Here is a 22,203-nt window from a genome sequence, read left to right as displayed (position 1 = left end):
CCCACTAGCCCCTGCCTCAAATCTTTTGGTACTGCATGAGGATCCAGCATCACAGGAGGCAGTGCGAGGCAGAAGCTAGTGGAGAAATGAAGTCTCATACTAGGACTAGGGCTGGCAAAGGCGTCCCCAGAGCCTGAGTTCCTCCAGAGGCAGCAGGTCAGTCCCTACCCATCCTAGTCCCAGTAGCAGGCTGTATCCTACGTTGCACAGCACTACCCGCCATGTAGTGCTCAGCTCAGTGCTGTACAGCACCAAGGAATTGTGCTGATTTCTGCAACACGCCCTTAAAACATGTAACAGACTCTATCCATTTCCAAGCATGGTGTAAAAACATCCACTGTCATGCTGACCCTGTGCCCTGCGTAGAGCTGCGCTCACTGGGTACAAGCTCAGCTTACCCCAATATTTGACACACCTGGCGCAGGGGGTATCAGTGCCCTTTCAAGGCTGCATCCTTCTGCTGCTGCCCTTCCCTTTGCCTGTACTGCTGACATAACAAATGTCCCTCCTTCCCTTCCTTCTGCTTCCCATTTCCATGTCATTAGCTGAGGAAGACAGAAGGAGGCAACCTGACCATTGAGCTTCTCTTTCCTCCCGCACTACCTATCTTACAGTAAAGGACTGACCTCTGAATCAAGTGCTTAGCTGTTAAATATTTAAATCTTTGTAAGGCTAAAGGTTTTACACTAAGTATAGTAATTTTCCCAGGTACCTCTGAGCCTTCCCTGCGTGTCTAAAACTTGTCGGATATTGCAAGACAGATGGATCCCTGTTTCCTATTGCCACTAGACACTGCAAACAACACAGGTGGTGTCTATGTATCCTTGTTAATAAAACCAGAGTGAGAGCACAGATGTCACCAAATTCAATGTTTTACAGTGTTTTCTGTACCAGCAGTTAATTGACTTACAGCCCATTTCCCACTTGCGTCCCTCCCAGGCAGATATCTGTAGGCCATAAATTTCCACACCCCCCCACGACTAACTTATTTCAACAAAAAAGATATTAATTCTTAATAGCAAAACTCCCTAAATGTTCACACACATTCCTTTCCTGTTTTTTGACAAGTGCGATAAGAGCACTTGCCTCATTCTTTATTTTGTCTTACCTTGGTCAAGTCATGAAGTGGACAGAGCGTTCTTTTAAAAAATGGAAAAAAATTGAGGACATCTAAAAATTTCTACTGACTTCCACTTCTTGAGCACTTGTTTATCATTTGCCATTTATATCTTCTTTTTGTGTATGCATTTTTTATTTCTAGCTATAAATACCCTTATGGCAGGGAGGAGACTGGAGTTCCCTAGTGGATTATGCCTTGCTTTCATGGCATTTGTAATTTGTCAAACCATGCTGGTTCAACTGGGGCTACTGGACTGCTATTTCTGAAGATAACTCACTTTTTAAAAATGTAAGGAAAAAAAATCTACCCTTAGATTTATGCATACGAAAACCTGATTAAATTCAACAATTTCTACCCCAATTTTTACACCTTAAACTAAAGAGAAAAAATGGAGGTGGAGAGACCACTGACTTTATTGATATTGCAAAGATATCGTGTAACTGGGAGTCATAATTTGGGCCAGAGGTCTAATTTGGAATACTGTATTCCAAATAGTATTCCAAGTAGTCTTCGCTCTCTAATTTATCCCCACTGAAAAGGGAATTGGTTATAAAGGAGCCACAGCCAGAGGAAAACAGTCCCTATGCCTTCCACTGGGAGATCCTTTTAATGATGATTAACTCCATGAGGTTATGGGAGTCACACGCCTCACCATGGGGACTGAAAAACTCATAACACTTTGGTGCATGATGTTTATTGCAGTCCATGCTAAGAATAAAAAATTAAATACCATATATTCTGAAAGCTTTATAGGCTTCTTCCACAGCCTTTGAAGAAAGAAACATGTTTGAATCTTCCTTATTCTGAAATGTGTAGGACCAGACATGCAAAACTGTCTCTTCACCTATGGGAACAGTGCAACGAAGAGCATGCAATGAGCCGTACTCAGACAAGGTTATGCAGCACTCCAGCTCTGCCATCAATTTAAAAGAGACATTGACCTCTGGATGTGGAAAAATACTCGAGAGTAAGGGTTTGATTGTATTCCAGCAAACTTTTTAACAGAAGGCTTACTTCACTCATGGGAGGGAATTTTCAAAGCAACCAAGAAAATTTTGGAAGTAGGCATCTCCAAATCCACCGTCCCAGGATTTCCCAAGAGCCCAAACATTAAATGTCATCAATTTGAAAAGAGAAGCACTTAATAATACTAATAAGAATAATAACAACAACAATATATTATTATTGTTACTATTATTAATATTGTTATTATTATTAAAAATAATACCACTAAGATTACAGTGGCAAAAAAACCCCACCACTTCAAAATTCATATCCTATGCATTAGAAAGAACATTAGGATGATTTCTCTTACTTGGTCCATGCACAAGGGTTATTGAGACAGAGGGCGCAGGACTGCATTCACAGCAAAGTTACTGCATTCACAGCAAAGTTACTGCACCTTTGGCAAGCTAACATGGTTTCTTATCACTTTCTCAGAGGTTAGCAGCATCCCCAGGGCAACTCAGTACTGGGAGAAGACAAGACTGGCCTGTCAGAGTCCAGTACTCTCTGACCAGGTTCTTTTAGATATTCCACATGTGGAGGGTGTGGTGTTTAATATCAAATTTACTTATTTAAAGATAGTTAATGTTACATAGGATCTCTGATTTAGCAGAATGTAACAAAATACATTGAAATCACAACACCAATGTAAGTAACACTTAGCAATATATATATAGCAATTGTAAAAAGCAGTTTAAAAACAATACCAATGTGATTCCCAGTATCAGTCTTCATCCCTGGAGGTATTTAAAAGATGGATAGACATAGTGCTTAATGATATGGCTTAATGATGGTTTGGTCAGTGTTAGGTCGATGGTTGGACTGGGTGATCTGAAAGGTTCCCTCCAACCTAGACAATTCTATGATTCTATGACAATACGCTCACCATCGTGACCCTGTGCATTCCCAGTCACCAGGAAGGAATACACGGGTTGAAGCCAGCTCAAGCCCATTGCTCTCTTTGAAATACTTTTGCTAGTTGCCTAGTTTTCATACTCTATGTTGGGCTGAGCCATGTATTTGCTCCCCCCATGTTGGTCTGGCTAACTCAGGGAGACATTTACACTCTTTTAATTAACTACCAGTTGATCCACTCAGCTGTTGATAGCTGTTTATCTAAAACAAAGGGCACCCTCCTTTGCAACGGAGTCCTGGCGCAAAGAAGTCAGCTTCTTTGCAACAGCTCTGGTCAGTCACGTCCTACATTATTCCCTGAGCTTCATGGGTACATCATCCTTGACCATCTCCTCTGAGCCGCCTTCTATTGTAGGGGTTTATTGGCCAGTCACGTGGCCCAAAATCTTCTTGCTCTGTCTCTTTCTTGTCCTCAGATCCTTCCCTTTTCAGTAACTTTAATTCTGCAATTGATGTCATTTAAAAGACTGCCTACTAATTCCGGTTTGATTATAAATCAAGCCTAAATTTTGGAGCTGAGGGACCAAAATCATTCCAAGTTTCAGCAAAATTAGAACATATATGGCCAAAATCAGAATTTGGCCTGTGCTCTGGCTGGATTGAATTAAATTTGACGCAGAACAGTTGCAGGTTACTGGAAAGGCGGATGACAATGCTTCTTTATTATTTCTTAAATCTAAAATGGTTTTGTTCCTGGGCTTTGTGGAAGATTTGGTATGGTGCCTCTCTTCCTGTTTTGCAATTAGTATGCTTTCACTACCCTTAATATTCAGTAAGCCAGCACAAAATTCAGATACTGTCCAAAAGTCTTTTAAACCTTATTTCAAATATTTCAGATCACAGGTCCCAAACTCAGTGGGATGTAGTGTCCAGACCCATGAAGTGACACCTGTCAACTTGCTACACCTTCACCTGTGACATAGGCCCAGAGAGAGATCCTTCTGAAAGCAGAATTACTGCGTCAGTGAGTGCTTTGCTGTGCTTTTTTCCTCCTGCATCTCAGCAAGGCCAATTTGTAGCAAATTAGTATAACAGTAATTCACTTAAGAGATCTTACGGGAGCGAAAGGTGATTTTCATTTACAAAATTCCCAAATTGTTTTTTATCCATTTGCGTGATCACACGCGTGTGCTCAGAAGCACTGAGACATGTACATCCAGAGGTAGCACTGAGGAACTGATGTGGGTTTGCTTTCGTGCCCTTTAGAAGCGGATGCTGTTTGGGATCTTTTGCCTCAGTATGTCAACTATGCCCTCATAAGTCTTCCTTTCCTTATCTGGTTATTTTATGGCTCTGGTTCTGTTCTTCATCTTCTTGTCACCTTATCTTAAGGTCAGTTTGTTCCTCCTCTTCCTTTGAATGAAATCACACACATAAAGCTATTAATCTTACCTCTCCTTCTAAACTTCATTCTACCGTTTCTTGTGCAGCTTTCATGCAAACATTTCAATTCATAATTAGCTCATATCAATCTTTACATTTCTGTTACAAATGTCTACAAATCCGCATGGTTGCGGTGTTGCACCAGTGCTGCTCTGTCTGGTCCAGGACTGCAGCTAGCTGTCGCCCCATTGCCTCATCCAATGTGACCTGATGGTCCCCGGCTGATGAAGGGACCAAGCAATACAGCTGTGCGTGGCCACAAATTTCACTCCAGAAAAGACATCCTCAGCCAACTTCCGGACACTCGTCAGTAGGAAGCAAGGAGCATTTTCATGGTCCTTGAATGTGTCATATTATCTCTTTTCTTTAATCCCCAGTCCCCATAGCAGACTGTGTGAGACTGATTTGCCATTTCTGGAGCATCCTTCAGGAAGAGGCCTATGTACAGGATATAGGGCTGACATACAGGATTTAGGTAGGGAAATGACCCCATTAAATGCAAGGTAAACAAAAGGTCATATAAAACCATACCTGCATTCAGGTGGCTGAGAAAAGCACTGAAATTCAGTGATTAATTCCCAGCTGCAGCTGAGCAGAGGCTCATAAGAATGCACCACGTTGGAACCAATAAATGAAGTGCTGCATTTGGCCGTATACTCTTACTCAGTTCTTAAGCCGAGCCTGGCTAAAAGAATAACTACAATAAAAAGTAACATACCGAAGAGCATTCTTTAAAACGTCTTTAAAAGATTCTTTAAAATGTCTTTGAAAGATAGCACTGAGGCCTCAAACCAGCCCAGGCAATCAAACTGGAAACGGAGAAGTCCCCGTCAGGAAGGCCGTGCTGCGTGCCACTGCCACAGCTTTATCACCAGTGTCAGGGATCAGTGGGTAAGCATGAATTTTCATGCTGTCCTCGCTGTAGGTACACAACAGACTGGGAAGCCCTTTGGCCTCCTAGTTATATATTTACCTACCGCATCACTTCAAGTGACACTCGTTTGAGAGCAGCTCTGAGAAGAAATAAAAGCAACGCACGTATCACATCCCTTTAATTCTTTGTCAGGTTGTCAAAACTGAACTTTTACTTACCCCTGAGAGTGCACACCACAGAAGAAATACAATTTTGTCCTCAAAGTGCCAGCATTTTACAAAAAATAAAATTCCCAATCTCTGAGGAAAAACTTCAAGAATCCCCTTCAGTGCTTATTTGTAGCCTCTCAGACATTTTCTTTTCTGACAATAGGTCAGCTCTCTGGAGAGGAGATTGTCTGCTTATACCCTGACCTGCAAATGCTGAAGGCACCAAGTAGAAACAGCTGAGCAGCAGCACTTCCATGGTGAAAATCTGCGTGAGATGACCTTCCCCACGCTCCTTGTCCCATCACCCCAAGCTATAGCATGGACATGTGTGCTGCTGTGAGGGTGAGCAACCCTTTACCCTTCCCCCTAGCTCCAAGCCGGAGAGGTGACAATGCTGTGGAAGAGCTTGAATGTCCTAACACAGGGTACAGGACAGAGGTGGGCTGAGGAAGCCCTGCTTCAGCCCTGTCCCCTTGTCGGGTTGTGCCCCGATGTGACTGTGGAACAGACAAAGGTCCTTGGTGGGAGAGCAGTGTTGATAGGGACATCTTTGGTTGTGGCTGTGCTCCAGTCTCTGGAAATGCCATCATGGCTACCTAAACCTGCTGGGGAAGGTGACTGCCACGAGCCTGGCAGGGAGAAGGCAAGTTCAAGAGGGAGAGGTGCAGGATGCTGCCTGGGGTGGTCAGCCCTGCTGAAAGGACCTGTGCATACAGGGGATGCCCTGGCCAACACAAGCCAAGAGCGCACTCTGACCGGGAACAAGCAGAAATTGGGAACTGGGCTACATTAGGAAGAGCGGTCTGCAGATCAAGCTCTGCTTGCTGCAGGCAGGGGCACAGCTGGAACGGTGTCTCATTTTGGGCCCCCTGCTCAAGAAGGACGTGGAGAGGGTGTGGTGGCAGGCTGCCAAGGTACTCGGTGGTGTGAAGAGAGGCTGAGGCAGTGGGTTTGTGTCTTCTGGCAAAAAGGAGCCTCAGGGTGCTTCAGTAGCAGCCTGCCATCCTTGAAAGGGCAGTTGCAGAGAGATTGAAGCCCAGCTTGTCTCAGGGTTGCCACACTCCCAGCAGAGGAGCAACAGACACGAACTGCACTGGGACAGCCTGCCCAGAGATGTGACAGACGCCCATCCTGGGAGCCTGAGGCACTTCTATGTGAAGCCATGGCTTTAGTGGGTTAGTATTGCTCTCCAGAGGTATACAAGCTGCCTGAAACCAAAATAGCATAGACTGGGAAGCAAGGAGCACTAGGGCTGTCTCCTTGGACACAACCTGCTGCAAGGAGAAGCTGTGTGCTGGCCTTCTCTAGCCTTTGGGTTCATGCAGAAGTGTCAGAGCTGGTATTATTCCTGTCTCACATGTTTCTTCTCCCACTATTAAAGCAACAGGATTGCAACCATTTCCTTTTGTGACAGAGTGTGTGTGATTTCTCATCCTTTCATTGCTGTTGCCCCACCGCACATAACATTGAGGCAGGCAGCGAAGGCAGACAAGGCTGCCTACGAGAGACGGCAGAGCTGGGTCTGTCTTGGGAGCGAGCTTCCTTCTTTGTGCAAATGCTTTCACTGAAAAGCAACGAAATGAAGAGATGAATCCTTTCCCGTGACAAACATAGTTACACAAAAGATCAAAGGTAAATTAATTGAAGGCGTGCTTGCATGGCTTAATTCTTATAATTGGTATCCCTGACACGCACAGGATTCTGTAATTTACAGGGCGGATAAGCATAAAGATCATTGTATTATGCTTGGAAAACATTTCTGTAGTATGATGGAAGTATTCTGTCATGCTTAGTACACGATTGCAAGACAGAACACAATTTCAAGTTAAGAAGATGAGTAAAAAGACAAAGAACGAACAGTTTCAAATGCTTTTCATTTCAGATTAATTCAATTTTGAAAAATTAGTACCCTCTTTCTGTCGTGTAATACCTATTAATCACAGAGTCTGAAGAAAGCGCATTTTAAAATATTTATGTTTTATAATGGATTAATCCAAATGTTTGGCATATGTTATCACAGTGTTTCTGCTAATTAGCAATATGTTGGTTTGCTCTGGCTTTTTCACCGAAATGAAAGCAGGCATCTGAGCTTGAGGATTTGTACCAGCTAAAACATCTGCTATGTTATCTAGCAGTTTTGTCAGAGGAACATTTCCAAACCAGATCAAGTTGGAGAGATCTACACAAAGGAAAAAGCAACCGGACCACTGAGATGTGGTTAGTCATAAACCACTAACATTAAAGGACAATGTTAATGAAAAAATGGTTTATATTCTTGTTTTAACAAATTATTCTATGATAAACCTCTATCATGAGAAAATGATGCTTTAAAATGTTACATTGAAAGTGTCATTATTAGATTTGGTTTAAAAAAAAAGCTTAAAGTCAAAATACGTGTAGATATATTGACTCATTTTTAGTCACCTCCTAATGCGAGAAATTGGTGGTCATATCATAGTGCTGGGTCAAGCTCAGAGCTCAGCAAGACTGAGATGTGTTAGTGCTATTTTTTAAACCAGAAAAATTGTTATTCTCCCGTAAAATACCAGACATCAAGAGACAGGCCTACTGCAGCTGTATTTCCCAGCTCCTGCTAACAAGCTCACTGAAAGGAGTCTCAGCTACCACACGCGCTATAAAAAAAAGAAACCAAACCAGAAAGAAACTCCTATTAGTTTTCATCTCATCTCCAAGACATTTTTTTGCTTGATACACCTATCCCTCCAACGGTTTCTCATTGCTGAGGAAGGTCAGCCCCCATGTTTGGAAATGTTCCCATTCCAGCTAGCAGCGTGTGGAAAGGGATTTTAACCATTTGTCTCCCAAAAGAGAACCAGATTCCCTCCAGGCCCACAGAGAGGGCAAGGGAGGATGGATACCTACATTGGCGATACGAAAGACCTCGCTTGAAGGTGCTGCATCATACTCCCAGGGTGGGGAGACCACCTCCCTGGTTGCTTACCCAGAGCCTGCCAACCTGAAGCTGGAGGAGTGCGGGAAAGCACAGATCCTATGCCCTGCTGTCAGCTCAGCAGCGGTGCAGGTAATCCCTGCTCGTAACCTCCTCCTGGGTCCATGGAGAAGGATTGCCAAGTATTCTGCCAGCGTCCCAGTGAGTCTCCGCACTCCCTTGTATCCCTGCCTTCAGGAAGATTTAAAAATTGTAATGGAAAGATACACTCAGAAACTTAATTATGTTGATACAAGCAGAATTAATATTGTCAAACCAGAGCGTCTTCCCAGCAGGAGCTGAGGGGGCTTCTGGGGCAGCTCATTCCTGCTGCCTGTTTTCCCTGCCCTGGGGAAATGCACCCGGGAAACCAGAGACACCCCTGGCCTCCCCACACAGACCACAGGGTACACGCACTTGGAGGCACACAGACTTTGTTTCTTTATTTTACGCGAACCTGACATCTGTGGAAAAAGGACACTTTTGATCAGAGAGGTCAAATCTGTTTTTTTCCATTAAGCCATTACGTTGCTTTCATTTTCATTTAAACAGTTGGGAGAGAAGGTTGTTGACCAGAATCGTTGCTTCCTTTTTTTTCTTACAGTGCTCCTGCTCATGTTGAAAACAGTCATTGATGGCATCAGGTGCAAATCATTTTACACTGGTTATATTCTCAAAGTTTTTGTAATTGTGCAGTTTCTTAGGAAAGCAGGACTACACGTGCTGTACGTGGTAGAGGTACCTAGCATGCCACTCTCGCTTGCCTTATTAGTGCTTTTTTCTCCATATTATATTACCAAGAATTTTAGGTATTATCCTTGTGTTTTTTTTTCCAATCCTAATTCTCTGTGTAATAGGATATATCTTTCTATGTTGTACATTGACCCTTAGGATTGTATTATCTGAGTATCTCGAGAGTTCTGCCTAATTAAGGATTTTCTCGTAAATCCACCTTTAAGCACAAAGGAGATGAAACCCGAAAAGGTTCAGCATGCAGAGATGGGACACGTGGAGAGATTAGATGTAGAGATCGTTCCCCCTTTGTAAGGCCAGAGATGTCACCTGGGTGTGAGGAGGTAAATTGATCTCTAGGCTCATTTTGGTTTTGGTCTTTCTTGTGACGTGACTAACAAAGGCACCTGGCTGGCAGAAGCTTTGCAATATGAGCCACCTTTTGTTAGCTATTGGGATAACATCATCAGCTCCATTCAAATTAATATCATGCTATTAGATGGTAACATTTTGTAGTTGCCCTGAAATAAAGTAAAATCCTGAACTACTCTACTGAGATCTGACAATAAAACCAATAGCACCTGTAGACAGCTATCTGCAGTACAGGTGTACCAATTCGAGCTAGTTGTCTACCTGTCATTGCAATCAGTGAATAAATAGTCTTCTGGTCCATATATTAATGGACTTAAAGGCAGCATTCTTCTGATCAGATGCTGACATCCTCCCTATGATGACTCCCTGAACTCCAAAAGGCTAGCTCTGCCTTGGCTACAAAAATAATCACTCTTTCTCAGATGGACACACCGGCACTGTAGGTACATTCACGCAGATGAATTCCACCTTCATGTCCTCCAGTTTTGAGTCTCTGTATGCAGGCACTTGGCTCATAAATTTGGGAAGAAATGGGAATCCATTGTTCAATTACATTATGCCTCACACTCTGATCTCTGTGAGACAGAGAGCAAGTGTTAATGATAAATCTTATGTTGAAAGAGTGAGTCAAGCTGGGATTCTTCGTGGTGCTTTGGATCATCTCATCTCCAGCACGGCATATTTAAAATATAGCTTTTCAGGGGAATTGCTGTAATAGATTTAAAAAAAAAAAAAAAAAAAGAGAGAACAAAGGCAGACCTCTTCCCTCATTTTCCCGGCTTCTATTTAATTTAATAACATGTTGTTAACTGATAAGCTTCAAACCTATAAATTTAATAAAGAACATCCATAATCATATATCAGAGTTTAGGATACCTAAGCTTCTGAACGTCAGTTTCATGGTGAACTAAGTTATCATCAGAGATACATAACTTAATCCCTGCTCATTTCTTTTGAAAAAGACAAGTACAATTCGCTTTGGGAAATAAGATTATGTACAGAAACACAAATGTATCTTTTCCTTTTTTTATTAATTACTGCATGTAATTCTCTATTGCCCTTGCTGCCCTCATGGTGTTTGGGGTACTGGAGATAATGGGGCTCCAGAAGGACTGAAATCCACACAAACCCCCAAGTGTTTTACTGAACTCAATCCTTAGCTCTAGTGTCTCGTATAGTACTTGGGAGCCCTCCTTCACTCCCATGTAAACACTGAAATGTCTCACGTTTAGAAAATATTATGGTGACTATTTAATAATGTTTGATTATTTAGATCAAGTGTGTGGCAAATTAGTCTGATGATTCGATCTCCTTGTTTTTCTGATCTCAGACAATGATAGAGTGAATCGTTATCAGTGTCTTCCTCCGAGGTGACCAACACCTGCAGTATTTCAGAGGATGCGTTTGTCTGTGGCTAGCCCAGTTTGCAGAGGTCTATTGCATAACTCTGCCTGTTTTACAGCGAGCCAGGAGAGAGCACTTGCTAGCCAACTTTTTGTTACTTTTAACACTATTTCGTACAGTTAGTATTCTTACTTAGAAAAACATTTGAGTTGTGCCTGACCGAGTTTCTCCTTTTGATTAGAATGCTACAATGTTAAATGCCTCCTAATCCTTCAAGTTATTCACCTACTGCTCCTCACTTCCACAACATCTTCAACTAAAAGCTTGCTAAAATACTAGGAAGATTGTTGCCTTTTAACTTGAAGATTTAGGTATCTCTTATGACATTTAGCCTGACTTTATCACCTCTTTCCAAAAAGGGGATTGGTATTTAGGCTTCTTCCTTTCCCCTCCCTGAAAGCTCTGCGACTCCCCACATTTCCCACAGGACATGTCAGCATTGCGGGGGCCAAGACCCCACAGGTCACATGTTGAATGCTTAGCTTGAAGAGATTGTTGCCCTTTTTTAGACATAGCCATCTCAGCAGAGATAATTACTAAATTTGTAAGGAGCTTCCTGTAGTTACAGTGCCAGGAAGACAAGGGACTCCTTTTCTAAATATATAAGACAAACCTTACAATTGCAAAGAGCAAAGCATCTTGATGCTTTCAAATCATCTTTGGACTATGACATGTTTTATTTGCTCTCTGAGTCACAGCTCCTCTCTCTCCCAATATTCACTGTGGGGTTTTTATTTGGTAGGATCCGCATTCCTTCCTCTAAAAGGAGTTTAAAATGAATGTGTTTTAATGACAACCCTGTCTGCTGCGGCTCCTGTGCTCCCTGCCCCCACATGGCGGGGGGGCAGGTAATGATGCTGCAGCCATCATTACCAGGGACCAGAGAGACTATGGCAGGAGCAATCACAGCAGTAGTGGTGGAAGAGGCCAGGGCAGCCGCTGTGCCAGGCTCTGGTTACCTAGTCCTTATTTTCCAGAATGTGCTTCATGCCCTGGAGAGCCAAGTGGTTTGTAATGCCAGTTTTGCCATGTTTTGCTTCAAAGGTGTAAAAGCTGATGGGCCACCTACAACCTGCATTACCAGTGCTTTGCTTGAAAAGAAATGTTAAACTCATGCACAGGACTTCTTATCCATGTGTCCTATAAGAGGAAGATAAACATCATTACCCTGAACTACAGATACATAACCCAGGCACCAGTAAATTAACTTGACCAGTACTGGATAATGCGGCCACTGTCACTTGGAGGTACAATCCAGACCTCCCAGCATCCTGCCGGTGCCTGAGCCTCTGTAAGAGGGTGTAGACAACACTGAACATGGGTCAGCAGTGGCTCCCTACCAGCTGGGCTAGAGAGGGATGAGACAGGTGAACACAAAGAGGCACAGCAACGGCAGGACGGCTTCTGCGGTAAACTTTTGTCCATATGGTGTCATTGCCCAGCATGTTCATGCCCTGTGGGAGCAATCCTTCCTAGCCCAGTTCTAAGGCTCAGTGACTGGGGGTTTTTTTTCTGAGTTAGACTGAAAACTCCTTGGTTCAGGGGTCACAGTCTGGTATGATTCATGTCAAATGGGACAACGCACGAGAAACACATCCTAACAAGTCATTCATAAGTCAAAATGGGATCCAAATCATGGGGGTTCTTTATCTTCAGTTCTGGTAAGGCTGTATTTTTTGGCCAGTGGCACAAGTAAAGCTCATAAATCTGGTTAAGCAGGTCTCACAGGTCTACCACACTTGAGCAGGAAAATTAAAATGTTATAGTCCTAAGTATATAAAATACTGCCATGGAAGGAGGACTGTGATTTCAATAGCACTTTGTCCTATTGCAGAGTAGGAGCACAATCAATTTAACAATAGACAGTCATGAAATGGTAGTCCTTATTTCTGCAATCAGAGGCCATTAAATCTTAATTCCTGCTTATGCCTTTATTAATAGTGTTAGCGCCTTACAGAAACCCATAATGAACCACAGCAGTTGAAAACTGTTCTTGGGAATGACTTAATTTGACATGAAATGGAAGGGAAGGCACTCTTCCATTTACTTCATCAGTATAAGGAAAAGCCCTAAGACAATGAAGAGGCGGGAAATTTGTATATGACCTTGCACTGATCCTGACGTTTTTTTCTGAAAACCATCCTTTGCTTGCAGAGCACTGAGAAAGTGTGACATCGCCAATCGCCCCCTACTACACCCCCCCCCCCCCGAAAAAAATTATTGGGAATGTGCAAAATGTTGGAAATGTACAGAAGATTCTTCTAATCTTCTCTGATTAGAAGAAAGTCCACATGTACCCAACAACATCTTGGTCCACCTGGAACTAGAGAGACTTGCCGGTCTCCTCACCATACAGCTGGGAAGAGAGCTTTGCCCTCCCGATGCTGCCTCACAGCCTTGCCTTTCAGAAACGGAGTAACCCAATGGACTGTGTCAGGAATTCAGCTAAAAATGTCCTTATGAAGACCTAAGGCTAATTTGCATATAAACTGTTACTCTAAGCAAGTTTACACTAAGACATGGCAATTTACTGAGCAGTTGTACCAAAACAGCAATACAGTATTAACCCATCAATAGAGTACTGATCCAGGAGTTTCTGCAGGACTAGTCCCGGGAGAGGCAGACCCATGCTGGCTGGCTCTAACGAAGCTCAGCAGGGACTAGTCATGATTGTTGTTTGCTTGCTTTTTACATACTTGCACAAACCATTCCGCGTGACTTACATTACCTTCGACATTTCCCTGCCTTTTGCAAGACTAGTTGCACCTACTCTAGTGTGAGGGACTGTTACCTGAACCAGCCAGGACTGCTCCCGGTGGAGCAGCTGTGATCTGTTCCTGAACCTTGAAACCTGTTCGTTTATATACCCCATAATTCCTTTACCCAAGTAGCAAGTGCTACATTTTCCAGTAAAGCCTACTCCTAAAGAAAAACACAGAAAACTATCTTATAATAATAACTAAAGCTCCAAACTAGTGTTTAAGCACACTAACTCCTTTCTGCCTCCCCAGACTTCCGATATCCTGTACAGAAGGGACTGTCCAACTGAAACTCATGCAGGCACTTTTTAGAATCTTAGAATCATAGAATGGTTTGTGTTGGAAGGGACCTTAAAGATCACCTAGTTCCAACCCCCCTGCCATGGGCAGGGACACCTCCCACTAGACCAGGCTGCTCAAAGCCCCATCCAGCCTGGCCTTGAACACTTCCAGGGATGGGGCAGCCACAGCTTCTCTGGGCAACCTGGGCCAGCATCTCACCACCCTCACAGTAAAGAATTTCTTCCTAATATCTAATCTACATCTCCCCTCTTTCAGTTTAAAACTGTTACCCCTCATCCTATCATTACACTCCCTGACAAAGACTTCCTCCCGCTCTCTCCTGTAGGCCCCGGGGCATTATATTTAATTAGTCTTTTCTGTAGGTGGGGAACTCAGTCTAGGACAACTCTGTTGGAGCTTCCCCTACACAGCAAGTAACTCTGCTTTTCAGCAATAGCTCTACTGTAAGATACAGGTTCACTGCCCACAGCTGGTCACGGGTACATGCCGTGGGATGACATCCAGCTGTGCAGCTCCTTTCCTTCTGCCCTGGATTCCGTATGCACGAATTGGAAAGAAGCACACGTGCACTTCAACAAGGTCCTTCAATCTGGACAATCTGGAACTGGCTGTAAGATTTGTTGCAGACAAAACCTTTCTCTTTGCAGGACTGGACACACACAAATTAGCGTCTTCTTGTAGACTTTGGTCTTGATGGGGTAATACAGAAAAAATAAAGTTTTCTTATTTCTTAGCCTACAAATTTAAAAATAAATGAATGAAAAGCAAGATTTTTGGCAACTTTTGTTTCTTATTTAAAAGAATAAAATTCTTTCCATCCTCTGTATCATCACATGTGCTTCGCTTCTGCCATCTAATTGTCTTTAAAATGCTGTAATTCTAGTAACAACGGCACAAACAACAGAGTGCTGGCTCATGCAGTCAATCATGTTTTACATTAGAAGCTAAACATTTTATTCCCCCAAATTAAAGCAAAAAATATCAAAATAACCCCTTTATAAAGTGAATAAGTGCTATATTACCTGTTTTAACAATACTAGCAGGATACAGTGGAAAACTAACTGCACATTCCTTCTTTGCCCGTGTCCTTCATGCACTCTGTGTAACAGAGAAACATTTTAATTTTGTTCACTCCTTAAAGCTTTTCATGGAGACAACTCATTAAAATGAATGAAGAAATTTTACATTTTGTAAAATACAGGGAGTACCACCAAGAATCTGCAAAATCTAGTCAAGTGAAAGAAACAAAATGCTTCTCATCAAACAAATGTACAGGTTTATTTAAATGTGCAATGGTTTCACAACTTCTTGTTTCCTTCTGTTTTCATTACTGTGCCCTCATGATAACCCAAAGCAGCTGTTAAAAAAACGCACGTCTCCACAGATGAACACTTAAAAAAATATGGGCTGTATCTTCCAATGTTACAATTACGTGAAAAAGCAAAACTCAGTATTTACAAAAAGTGCATGGAGTCCAAATACTGCTAAATAGTTTCATCAATTTAATTACAGAAGCTGTAGAACACTCACAGAGTACATTTACGCTGACAAGCCCCAAGTGTAAGCCTAGATTTTGTAACATATTTGGGAGAAACTACAAAATGTAATTTTGAGCCTGTTTACTTTTTTTAATGTATTTTCCATTACCCAGCTTAGTTTTATAATCAGCATTGTTCTACATTAGTTTTTTCTTTTTCTCTGTTTGAATATAAAGTGTAATAGAAAAATAATTCAATTCCGCAAACATGAAAATTCTGTTAGTGCAGCTAATTGTTTTTTAATATATATTTTATGTACAAAGAAAGTAGTAACACAAATAGGAAGCTAGGCAAAGGACAGCGTACTCAACTTCAAACATTTGCAATTTCAGTAATAGTGAATTACCTACTTGCGAAATATATGCAGTATATATAATGTACACAAATACACACACACCCAGCGCCACGGCATGCATTTTTTCAGACTAAAATATAGCTTTAAGTTCACAAAACCTTCACTCATAGCTGGTGGGAGCTGTAGTCATCTCTGTGTACTAAAGGTGGTCAAAAAGATGATTTGTTAAATACAAGCCATTCCACCATGCTGTCCTTTGGGTTCTAGCGTTTTGGACAACAACAGCAAAACATGAGACGAGATTGCTCTCCTGAAGAGCAGAAAACGATAACACAAAATGTAGAGAGAAGACCTAAGATTTTCTTTAGCGACAATAAAACCCAAATACTCTTTTTGAGCTGTATTCTTCCCTACTCTTTGCCTGGAATAGTCAGTGATACACCTGGGAGCTCCCAGGGTGGACGTCAGGTTGAATATGGTCTCATCTGGCATCAAGCTCTATTAATTTTTACTACCATTATTGCGAGAGGCATGAAGACCGCACCGTCTTCAGTGAAAGCCACAGTTGTGACACCATTTATATTTTTTCTCCTCAAGCAATTAGGAAAGCAGTCGTCTTGTTTGGGTGGTTTTGGTGGCCAAAAAAAGAGGAACCTGCTGCTGAGATTCCTCCTTGCAAACATAAGGATGCGCGTTATGCAGCCGTGCATGTGTTCCACGGCTCCAGGGAGCCAGCTGGGACTGCATCGGGAGTCCTGCGCGGTGACAGGGGAACACCTGGATCTCAGGACCCAGAGAGCTCAGGAGCAGGCAGGTAGCTGGACTTCTCAAAGAGATCCTCAGCACTTTAAAACCACAGCAAAACTTACTCAAGGACCTTCAAAACTCAATCTCCAGGTCAAAGACAGACTCCACGGAAAGACGTAACAGGATTATTTACAAGCTGTAGGAACTACGTTTGACTTGCTGTGCATTGTAGTGAAAACAAGCACACCTCGAATGCTTTGTAATTAGTAAATGTGTTGTGATGACATTTTGTTGCAGTTTACTGCCAATTTCAAAGCCTATATTGTCATGATCACCCCAAAAATAAATAAACAAGAGCACTGACAATTTTTATAAGTTCCCAGAAGACTTACAAGTTTGATTCTATGATCTGTGTCATGGAATATACTGATTCTTCAGCTCTTACCAAACAGCCACATTCCCCTGAATTTATGGGGCTATTTTCTTGACAACCAAATGTGACTAAATCCCAGCTGTTTTAGTGAAGAAAAAAGAAAAGATGCAATTGTTACCCGTAAAGCAAGTGGTTCTGGTAGTCACAATGGGTTTTCTTGGTGTATCTGTTTGCAACAGTGCTGAGCTAGTCATAGCTTATCCTACTTATTTATCAGTATATTTTTAAAAATTAGTTTAAAAAAATCACGGTAGGTGCAACGGCACACAAAAAAAAGATGCCGTGTAACTTCCACCAACACGAAGGGAAGAGGAAACGTCACCCTAAAAATGAAACCCCACAATACACATAGAGACATGAACAGCACTGAAGGATTTGCCTCACACGGGCTGTTAAATTTCATTAACTGAGAATTGCTAGACCTTTACAAGATAAAACAATTAAATTCCCAATAACAGAGATCCTGTCTAACCATGTTCCTTATCTGGACAGCCGGGACTTTCTCCCAACTCTTTTCTTTTTGTGTTTAAGACTAAATTGTGATCTTGTTCTTATCATCACCTTTCCCTGTGACTTCATTGAACAATCATGAGAAGTTTTAGGCACTAACGCTAGAGAGCGGAGTCACTCCAACGCACGCCAACTCCACTACTTTTACTGCTCTGCACAACAAGCAAACAATGCATTTAATATTTTAGAAACAAACAAAAGAATTAAAATAATGAATTCTATTTAGAAAAATAATTGCTTTATTGTCACGCCTTCCTGAACAGTTGCCCAAGTCCTGAATACCTCTCATAAAATACTTCACACGCTGCAGAACAGCTTATCGAGCAAAGCGGCACGTTCTTGTCTTATGGCCGCCTTAGTCATTCCTTGTTACCGCGACTGGTGCCTGTGACCAGCGTAAAGTGCTATGCCGTAGCCATCCCAAGCGCCGTCGTGGGGCTGGAAGCCCTGCCTGCCCACGGGGCCACCCTCAGGTTGGAATGGGGATGAAGCTGGTCGATTTGGAGTGGGGCGACTCTCTCCAGGTGTTCAAGCTGTGGGTCGGGCTTCTGTTGTTGGTGAAAGAAGTCTGTCGCCTGCTGTTGCTGTTTGAATCTTCTTTACTCAGCGTTTGCTTTATTTTTTGGCAGCAAGGGAAGCTCTGTATGCAGTCTTGCAGGAGGTGCCCGCTGAAAAACATGTAGATCCAGGGGTTACAGCAACTATTCAGGCTGGCCAACAGAGCCGTGACGGTAGTCGCAGTGTTTTCAGAATCTGGGGAGGGGGGAAGAAAGCAGTTTAATCATCAAAAGGACATTTGCACTGTTCAATCAATTGCTGCATTAACTGTTGGATTATTATTTTTTTTCAGTTACTGAATAATTCTATTTTTTAAACTTGAGCAGCAGCGTTTGAAAGGAATAACGAGGCCATAATCGGGAAAGTTCTTATGTGTGTAAGGCTGATGTTGAAGTCAATGGGAATTTGTCTGAACAAACTTCAAGAAGCTGTGGGAGAAGAAGTTATCAAAAATAATTCTTTAGTCCCGTTTCCAGTGATGTTTATCCATGTGTTGATAAGCTCATGCTTTAAATGCTGAACAGTTTTTATTCAGACTTTTGTTTTAAAAATTGGTTACCCTGGGAGGCAATGGCAGAATTCCCACTGGTTTCCCACTGCTTTCAATAATTGTGAATTTTCCTGTATACATTTGCATGCTGAAAAGTGCTGAATGCTCAAGGAACTACTGGCTTGTGAATCAAATCTGGATTTCAGAGGTTGAACAAATTTTACTTAAGGAAAAAATGCAAGTTAGCACTCTGCCATAAAACAGTTATGGTCTTCTACCTTCAATAACTAGTTAAAATTAAATAACTATTTAGTCTAATTAATTATTAGTGAGCTTTTTTTGTAATACTGCATCTCCAAAGAAGTATAATTGCTGCATTATGCAGCTCCTTAAGATTTAAAGAATCTCTCAAACAAACCTACAAAATAGCCATCTGTTCAATTAGGTTTGCATTTCTTTTGAAGTAAAAAATAATAATCTACTTGTCCACTGCAAGCCTTTATTTCTCTGTTGGGATCTGCATTTTAGGCTTGACCTTAGTCCCATATTAGGAGCAATCAATGATCTCACTACAATAAGTGATAATTTGTGGATATTAAAAAAAAAATCAAGAAATTACAAATTCCAACATTTTGACTCGCTGCTTTCTCATTATGAGGAAACCGGGTATATGTTACTACGTTGCCTGCCATTCCATATATAACAACTTTTAAACTCACCAATGATTTTCAGCCAGATTTAACCGAGGGACAGTTATCTCCAAAACACTAAATTGCCACTGTTTCATGAGAACTGGTGGCTGCCTAAAGGGGCTGCTCAGAGGTGACGGCCCGGTCCAGAGGAAGGGTTGAGGGTGTGCCCAGCCCCATTATTAGAGAGCAGGGAATGCACATGCAAGGCAGTTACAGCAAAAAAGGCTTAGTAAGTTCCCTAATCATATAATTGTTCGTGGCATATATGTCTATATGCTTGGTAATAACACAAAAGATTTCTAAAGTTTTATTAATTGGCAGCTTCCAATGGAAGGAAATGTTGCTGGTGAGCGGTCTAGAGCACAAGTCTTACGAGGAGCAGCTGAGGGCGCTGGGGTTGTTCAGCCTGGAGAAAAGGAGGCTGAGGGGAGACCTTATCGCTCCCTACAGCTACCTGAAAGGAGGGTGTAGCGAGGTGGGGTCGGTCTCTTCTCCCAAGTAACAGGCGGTAGGACAAGAGGAAATGGCCTCAACTTGCACGAGGGGAGGTTTAGATTGGATATTAGGAAAAATTTCTTCACAGAAAGGGTTATCAAACATTGGAACAGGCTGCCCAGGGAAGTGGCGCAATCGCCATCCCTGGAGGTATTTAAGAGACAGTAGACGTGGTGCTGAGGGACATGGTTTAATGGTGGTTTTGTCCCTGTTAGGTTAACGGTTGGACTCGATGATCTTAAAGGTCCCTTCCAACCTAGACAATTCTATGATTCTGTGGTTCAAATTATCGCAGCAAATACTTTCAGTTCCCACCCGCTGATTTTGCTCTGGATGAGAACACAACGGCTGCTGCTCCTTTCCGGGGGTCCGGCTGGCACCAGCAGCCGCCCCGCTCCACCCGGCTCCGCTCCGGCTGCTCCCGGGACAGCTCGGGCGAGCGCCGCTGCCTCCGCTCCGCAGCCCCCGGCCCGGGGCCGCCCCGTCGGGGAATGAGTGGGGCCGTGGGGGGCGGCCCCAGAGCTTGCTCATCTCGCCGCACAACGGCGCCTGGGGGAGGGGGGCTTTTTTATTTTACCCGCTATTTCTTCCCCCCGGGGGAGAAAAGGGCTCGTTCGGCGAGACGGCACCGGGGGGTGGGGGGGTTGCGCCGCGGTCCCGCTCTCGGTTTCCGCGCCCCATCTCCTCCAGGCTCGGCTCAGGGCTGCGCACCGCCCCGGGAAAGCCGGCCGAGCCCCCGGAGGACCCCAACGAGTGCCATTACGTCCCGGGGGAGAGCGGCGGCGTGCCCTCCCGGTGCCCGCCGGGTTCCCCCCCCCACCCCGTCACCTACCGACCCAGGGGAAGTGGTGGTCCCAAACGGACCACATCTGGATGGTGAAGAAGGGCGCCCAGCAGACGACGTACGCCGAGACGATGACGAAGGTCATCTTGACGGTGCGGATCTTGGCGCGGGAGATAGTCTTAACGCTGCTGACACAGGGGGCGAGCAGCAGCCCCCGCCGCCCGCCGCCGCCCGCCCGCCGCCCGCTGCCCGCCGCCGCCGCCGCCGCCGCCTCCCCCGGGCGCGTCTTGCCCCGGACGTTGCGCCAGATGTGGTAGCAGATGAAGCCGTAGCAGGTGACGAGGATGAGGACGGGGGCGACGAAGATGCCGCCGGTGATCCAGGTGATGTAGGCGCGGGGCCCCCAGGGCATGATGAAGTGCGCCCAGCAGTCGTAGACCTGCGAGCCGCGCTCCACCTCGCTGAGGGAGAAGATGAAGTACTGGGGGGTGCTGAGCAGCAGGCTGAGCGCCCAGGCGGCCGCGATCATCCCGTAGGAGCGCTTGGTGGGCTGCTGCAGCGTCTTCAGCGGGTGGCAGACGGCGATGTAGCGGTCGGCGGTCATGGCCACCAGCATGTACGCCGAGGCGAACATGCCGAAGACCTGCAGGTGCTTGACGACGCGGCAGAGCCCGTCGGGGCCGTGGAAGCGGTGGGTCACCTCCCAGCAGAGCTGGGGCAGCACCTGGAAGAAGGCCACCACCAGGTCGGCCAGGCTGAGGTGGCGGATGAAGAGGTGCATGCGGGACGCCTTGCGGGGCGTGCGCCGCAGGGCCAGCAGCACGCTGCCGTTGCCCACCACCGCCACGGCGAAGGTGACGGCCAGCACGGCGATCTCCAGCTTCGCCAGCTCCTCGTCGCGCCCGAAGGGGTCCCAGCCGCCCAGGCTGCCGTTGGGCGACCCCGACCACGCCTCGGGGCTGGGGCTGCTGTCGCCGCCGCCGCCACCACCGGGCTCCGCCGCCCGCCACCGGCTGCCGTTCCCGGGCGAAGGCGCCGCCCGGGGGGAGCCGGCGCCGCCGGCGAGGCGCATGGAGGGGGCTGCGCGGTGGGGCCCGCCCCGGCCCCCGCACCCCCGGCTCGGCCGCCGCTGCCCGCCGCCTCCCCGCTCCGGCGGCGCGGAGCAGCCGGGGCCCGGTGCCTTTATCCCCCGCCGCGGGAGGCGAGGCGAGGGGGGAGCTCCGTGCCAGTGGCTGCCCAGAGCCTAAGCGCCAGCCCCCTCCTTCCCCGGCTGCCGCCGCCGCCGCCGCCGCCGCCCCGTCCGCCCCCCGCCACCGCCCCCGCCTTCTTCCCCCTCCGCGGGGCCGCCCCGTCCGAACAGCGCTGCTCCGAGGGGGAACCGTGAGCTCTTCCCCGCCTCCGGGGAGCCCGGCTCGTCGGAGAGAGACAGGGGGCTGCTGGAACAGCTGCGCCGGCCGAAGCGTGGCCCCCGGAGAGGTCCCTCACGGCCACTTAGAGCAGCTCTTAAAAGTTTAATTGAGAATGGAGAGGTTGCTGTAGCCGTGCAGAGTAGGCGCAGGTCTGCCGGTATCGGTCTGCACGGCCCCGAGCCCGCTTCTACCCACGGCAAAGGGGGGCGGGGGTCAGAAGTGAAGG

At 45.2% G+C, this 22,203-nt stretch overlaps 1 protein-coding gene across 1 annotated transcript; it reads right to left on the bottom strand.

Moving 5' to 3' along the window:
* Positions 1–15,325: 15,325 nt before the first annotated feature.
* AVPR1A (arginine vasopressin receptor 1A) lies at positions 15,326–21,640 on the bottom strand. The gene is made up of 2 exons (XM_054214802.1): positions 20,617–21,640; positions 15,326–18,302 (listed from the first exon to the last, which is right to left on the bottom strand). The coding sequence occupies exons 1-2, from the start codon at positions 21,638–21,640 to the stop codon at positions 18,019–18,021; spliced, it is 1,308 nt and encodes a 435-aa protein (XP_054070777.1). The 3' UTR covers positions 15,326–18,018.
* Positions 21,641–22,203: the final 563 nt, after the last annotated feature.

Source organism: Rissa tridactyla, chromosome 1 (genome assembly GCF_028500815.1).
Source record: "Rissa tridactyla isolate bRisTri1 chromosome 1, bRisTri1.patW.cur.20221130, whole genome shotgun sequence".
Taxonomy (NCBI): Eukaryota; Metazoa; Chordata; class Aves; order Charadriiformes; family Laridae; genus Rissa; species Rissa tridactyla.
Note: the sequence above shows the minus strand (reverse complement) of the source record. Positions and strands in the feature narration are given on the sequence as shown.

Excerpts from the sequence above, each read along its gene's own strand:
- AVPR1A (XM_054214802.1), bottom strand. The coding sequence starts at position 21,640 with ATGCGCCTCGCCGGCGGCGCCGGCTCCCCCCGGGCGGCGCCTTCGCCC. Across the intron at positions 18,303-20,616 it reads CCACCACTTCCCCTGGGTCG|ATTCTGAAAACACTGCGACT; the intron begins GTAGGTGACGGG and ends CCCCCTCCCCAG.